This window comes from Piliocolobus tephrosceles, chromosome 1, assembly GCF_002776525.5.
Source record: "Piliocolobus tephrosceles isolate RC106 chromosome 1, ASM277652v3, whole genome shotgun sequence".
In the NCBI taxonomy this organism is placed as follows: domain Eukaryota; kingdom Metazoa; phylum Chordata; class Mammalia; order Primates; family Cercopithecidae; genus Piliocolobus; species Piliocolobus tephrosceles.
This window is the reverse complement of record NC_045434.1, coordinates 195,420,405-195,426,404: the sequence shown is the minus strand read 5'-3', so window position 1 is coordinate 195,426,404 and position 6,000 is coordinate 195,420,405. Positions and strand designations below refer to the sequence as shown.

The 6,000-nt window shown below is 46.7% G+C and overlaps 1 protein-coding gene across 4 annotated transcripts in view; it reads left to right on the top strand.

The window, feature by feature from the left end:
* WDTC1 (WD and tetratricopeptide repeats 1) overlaps positions 1 to 6,000 on the top strand; it is a 76,936-nt gene that overhangs the window by 55,159 nt on the left and 15,777 nt on the right. For all 4 annotated transcript variants that reach the window (XM_023219520.1, XM_023219521.1, XM_023219518.1 and 1 more), the window contains 2 exons: positions 2,330 to 2,517; positions 5,157 to 5,339. In XM_023219520.1, the coding sequence (XP_023075288.1) occupies positions 2,330 to 2,517; positions 5,157 to 5,339 (371 nt within the window). The remainder of the gene's footprint in view (positions 1 to 2,329; positions 2,518 to 5,156; positions 5,340 to 6,000) is intronic.

Below are 6,000 nucleotides of genomic sequence, written 5' to 3'. Positions count from 1 at the left end.
TTTTTTTTTTTTTTGGTAGAGACGGGGTTTCACCGTGTTCGCCAGGATGGTCTCGATCTCCTGACCTCGTGATCCGCCCGTCTCGGCCTCCCAAAGTGCTGGGATTACAGGCTTGAGCCACCGCGCCCGGCCGGGAGCAACTCTTCAATTAAAAAAAAAAGATATTTCAATTTTTTGAACTTACACGAGAATTCAGCACCACTCCCAAATGTTTTTCATTCTCAAAGTTATGTGATAGAATTACATACTTTCTGGTTGTTGTTCTTTTTTTTTTTTTTTTTGAGACAGAGTCTTGCTCTGTCGCCCAGGCTGGAGTACAGTGGCACGATCTCGTCTCACTGCAACCTCCAACTCCCGGGTTCAAGTGATTCTCCTGCCTCAGCCTCCTGAGTAGCTGGGACTACAGGCATACGCCACCATACCCGGCTAATTTTTTTGTATTTTTAGTAGAGACAGGGTTTCTCCATGTTGGTAAGGCTGGTCTCGAATTCCTGACCTCAGGTGATCCACTTGCCTCAGCCTCCCAGAGTGCTGGGATTACAGGTGTGAGCCACAGTGCCCAGCCCAGAACTGCATACTTTCTTTTTTCATTATTTGAAGCTATGGTTACAGCTGTTGTTTTCTTATCAGATGTCATCTGGAGCATTTTGTTTTTGCCTTTGTCAGGATGGTGTTTTTTTTTGTTGTTGTTTTTGTTTTTTGAGACAGAGTCTTGTTTGCTCTGTCACCCATGCTGGAGTGAGTGATGCCATCTCAGCTCACTGCAACCTCCACCTCCCAGGATCAAGCAATTCTCCTGCTTCAACATTCCAAGCAGCTGGGATTACAGGTGCACACCACCACACCTAGCTAATTTTTTTTGTAGTAAAGACAGGGTTTGACCATGTTGGCCAGGGTGGTCTCAAACTCCTGACCTCAGGTGATCTGCCCACCTCGGCCTCCCAAAGTGTTGGGATTACAGGTGTGAGCCACCGCACCCAGCCTTTTTTTTTTTTTCTTTAAATAAATACTGCACAGAGATGTTTCCTCTAGATGCTCAGCCCTTCCTTACGGTCCAACATTTGAGCTTTTTCCAATATTTGCTATTACAAAAAACATCCAAGCATTTCTGACCAGGTCTCTTTTTTCTTTTTGGATTATTTCTTAGAAGTGGAAGTTTTGAGTCAAAAGATAGAAATTGTTTTTAATCTTTGTTGCCAGATTGTTTTTCAGAAACAGTCAAACTAATTTAAAACACTCATTCCCAGCCAGGCATACTGGCTTATGTGTGCAATCCCAGCACTTTGGGAGGCCAAGGCAGGTGGATCACCTGAGGTCAGGAGTTCGAGACCAGCCTGGCCAACATGGTGAAACCCTGTCTCTACTAAAAATACAAAAATTAGCTGAGTGTAGTGGTGCATGCCTGTAATCCCAGCTACTCAGGAGGCTGAGACAGGAGAATCGCTTGAACCCAGGAGGTGGAAGTTACAGTGAGCCGAGATTGCACCACTGCACTCCAGCCTGGGCAACAGAGCGAGACTCTGTCTTAGAAAACAAAAACCGGCCGGGTGCGGTGGCTCAAGCCTGTAATCCCAGCACTTTGGGAGGCTGAGACGGGCGGATCACGAGGTCAGGAGATCAAGACCATCCTGGCTAACCTGGTGAAACCTCGTCTCTACTAAAAAATACAAAAAACTAGCCGGGCGCGGTGGCGGGCGCCTGTAGTCCCAGCTACTCAGGAGGCTGAGGCAGGAGAATGGCGTAAACCCGGGAGGCGGAGCTTGCAGTGAGCTGAGATCCGGCCACTGCACTCTAGCCTGGGCGACGGAGCGAGACTCCGTCTCAAAAAAAAAGAAAACAAAAACCAACAACAAAAAAACACCCTTAAAACACTGAAAGTCTTTTTCACTTCAGGACTAATTTATTAATCTCTAGGTTACTGAGTAGTCATCATGAAGCAGGTAGGGCATATGGGAGTCAGACAGACTTGGGCTTGAACACAATCCTGCTGCATATTACTGCTGAACCTCAAGGGTTTTGTTTTGTTTTGTTTTTTTGTGTTTTTTTTTTTTTTTTTTTTTTTGAGACAGTCTCACTCTGTCGCCCAGGCTGGAGTGCAGTGGCACAATCTCGGCTCACTGCAGCCTCTGCCTCCCGGGTTCAAGAGATTTTCCTGCCTCAGCCTGTTGAGCAGCTGGGATTACAGGAATGAGCCACCATGCCCAGCCTGAATGGGCTCATTCTCTTATCTGACATGGAGAGAGAAAAGTGTGCAGACATCCAGGCTAGCCTCCTTCCATAGCCATTTCTACTCTCACCACCCACCCCTTCCTCCATTTCTCCTGAATAGTTCCTGCCTCACGCTGGGGACCGCATCTTGATCACGGGGGCAGCCGACTCTAAGGTGCACGTGCACGACCTGACGGTAAAGGAGACCATCCACATGTTTGGAGATCATACAAACCGGGTGAAGCGCATCGCCACAGCGCCCATGTGGCCCAACACATTCTGGAGTGCTGCTGAGGATGGGCTTATCCGGTAAGAGTCTTGGGCATCTAGTGGGGCCTGTTGCTCCCCCATCCCATCATCCTATAGTGTTTCCTTCTACAGGCCTAGCTCTTTCCCTCTAGCAGAGGTCCAACCTCCTTTGACTGCCGAGGGCAGTTGTCTGTGTACTAACTCCATTGGGAACATTTGCTTACTCTGCTCTCACCTTCCTCCTTCTTTGCTCTCCCTTGTACTACCTCTAGGCCCACAAGCCTTTTCTCACCACCTCAGGTGTCCACGATCTCTTCTGCTTCTGAGCATTCACATTACTCTTTCCTCTACTTTGAGATTCTCTGTCCCCAGCTCTTCCCATGTCGAACTCTTTCTTATCCTAAGGAGATCAGCTTGAGTTACCTCTTCAGAAGCACCTTCTCTGACCATCCTGTCTAAAGTAGACAGATGTTATTGCTTGTTTTAATACACTAATTATATCCTCTATAACTCTAATTGCCACCTGTAGTTACTTTATTTTTATTAATTAATTTATTTTTTGAGATAGGGTCTCACTCCATTCTATTGCTGAGGTTGGAGTGCAGTGGCGTGATCATGGCTCACTGCAGCATTGTCTTTCTGGGCTCAGGTGATTCTCCCACTTCCACCTCCTGAATATCTGGGACTGCAGGCATGTTCCACCATGCTTGGCTAATTTTTTCTTTTTCTTTTTTCTTTTTTTGTAGAGATGGGGTTTCTCTGTGTTGCCCAGGCTGGTCTGGAACTCCTGGACTCAAGTGATCCTCCCACCTCGGCCTCCTACAGTGCTAGGACTACTGGTGTGAGCCACCATACCTGGCCTTATTTTAATTTTTACTTATTGGTTTACTTTTTTGTCTGTATCCTCACTAAATAGTAAAAGTAAACTCTCTTAGAGCAACTCCATGTCTGTCTTGTTCTTGGTTGTGTCCCTAGAGCCCAGCACAGTACTTGGCACACAGAGCCACTTGATACATTTCTCTTGAACAGTTGGTCAGTGGCCATATACCTGGGAGGGGGCAAGCCAGCTGGAAATGGTAAAATGGACTGACCTCTTTTCCAGTGCCCTACATTGTTACACATTTGCCTCTACTTCCCTTCATTCTAAAATGGTGTCGTTGCCCTTCTTTAACTCCTTTCTTCAGATGTGACCTTAGAACTTCTTCCTTATCTCCCCAGCCTGCTTTAATCTGTCTCCCTTGAGTTCCTGTAGGACTTTGTGCCCTCTTTCCTTTTACAAATGAGGAATGTCTAACTCATATATAAATTATAACATAGTCAAGAACAAGGCAATAAAGTCATACAGACCTGGGGTCAGATCCTAGCTCTCTCACTCAGTATTTGACTGGGATAAGTCACTGCATCCCTGAACCTCAGAAGACAGAATGCACTTGGTCAGTGGCAGGTCCAACTCTGTGTAGCACTTGTTGACCTTGGCTGACCAGATTTTGCCAGGGCCAGCTGGTAGAAGCTGAGCGTCTAGCACATCGGGTAGGATCCTAAGTGTTTAGGCATAGGCACAGTCAGAGAAGGTGTCCTAGCAGAAGGTGAACATAAGCTGGGCCTTCCAGAACAGACAGGATTTGGATGGGCAGGGAAAAGCAGAGTGTATTCCCCAGCTTGAGCAGAGTTTGCAAAGGCAGAAATAAACATGGCATGTGCAGGATAAAGAATTCTGTAGTTATAATTGACCCACATTTAGAAAACTGAGGAATAAGGTTGGAGAGAGATGTGAAATTGAGTCTTGAAAACCAGACTGAGGAGTTTGGTAAAAGTAAACTTGTGCTAAAAGTATTGAGGAATCTCTGCAATTTTTTGAGCAGGAGAGTGATGTAAAATAATATTTTAGGAAGAGCAACCTGGTGAAGATGGCTTAGAAAGACAAGGTGAACAGCAAAGAGGTGGTAACAGATGTCCAGGCAAGAGGGGTGAGCATATGGATGATGTCCCCACTACCCACCACTCTCTGAGGATACCTGTGTATTGGCAGCACAAAGTTTCCCCATCTGGAGCAGTGGGAGTTTGCTGCTGTTTGGTAGCCTTTTTGGCATTACCTTTACTGCATGGATAAGACTTTTAGGCTTGCCTTGGCCCATGGTATATCTAGATAGCTCTTGGATGATCTGCAGATTCTCTTTTCTGTCACCTCCATACCTTGTTTCATGAAAGAAACTAGATTAGGTAGGAATGGAGCAGAGTGTTTAAGATGCCATCTTAGAAAGCTTCCCCAGCTCTGCACTTACTAGCAGTGTCATCTCAATCAGGTTATTCAACGTCTTTGGACCTCAGTATTCTAATGGTACCTAGGGATGATGTTAAGATTTAATTAAGGGGCAATACTGGACATAAAGCACATTTTCACTAAGTATTGGTAATCAGTAGTAGTATAACAGTAGCAATAATACTGACATCTGTAGAATATGTACAGTAGTGTCCACCTTAGGAGTTTTAGTGGAATAAAATAGAATGTGTGAGAAGGCTACTACAGGTACCTGGCACACGGTGGGCACTCAAGAAATGGGAATTGTTTTTGACATTCTTATTTAGAAACAGGTCCAAAGTCCCTCCCAATCCTCTTGCATAACAAGAACTTGTCTTTTCCCCTGCCTTCCACACAAGGACCCCAAGCCCCAATTCCCTAACTCTGTCCTCTCTCACAGCCAGTATGACCTTCGAGAGAACAGCAAACACTCGGAGGTGCTGATTGACCTGACAGAGTACTGTGGCCAGCTGGTGGAGGCCAAGTGCCTCACCGTCAACCCCCAGGACAACAACTGCCTGGCGGTTGGGGCCAGCGGGCCCTTTGTGAGGCTCTATGACATCCGCATGATCCATAACCACAGGTATGAATAGTTCAGCCTCCTGTCTCCTATGGGTAAGTCCCTGGAGAACCTGCTGCCCCTTTCCCTCACTGCCATTGCCATGCCCTCTTCTATCACAGCTCACTGCAGCCTCGACCTCCCAGGCTCAAGCGATCCTCCCACCTCAGCCTCTCAAGTAGCTGAGACTACAGTCACACGCCACCTCGCTTGGCTAATTTTTTAATTTTTTTGTAGAGGCGGGGTCTTTCCATGTTGCCCAGGCTGGTCTCAAACTCCTGAGCTAAAAGCAATCTTCCTACCTTGACCTCCCAAAGTGCTGGGACTACAAGTATGAGCCACTGTACCTGACCCCTTCTTTTATTTATTTATTTACTATTTTTTACTTTTTTGAGACACGGTCTTGCTCTGTTACCCATGTTGGAGCACAGTGGCATAATCTCAGCTCACTGCAACCTCTGCCTCCTGGGTTCAAACAGTTGTCCTGCTTCAGCCTCCTGAGTAGCTGGGATTACAGGCACCTGCCACCACACCTGGCTAATTTTTGTGTTATTAGTAGAGACAGGGTTTCACCATGTTGGCCAGGCTAGTCTTGAACTCCTGACCTCAGGTGATCTGCCCGCCTCAGCCTCCCAAAATGTTGGGATTACAGACATCACCCACCACACCCAGCCTGGCCCCTTCT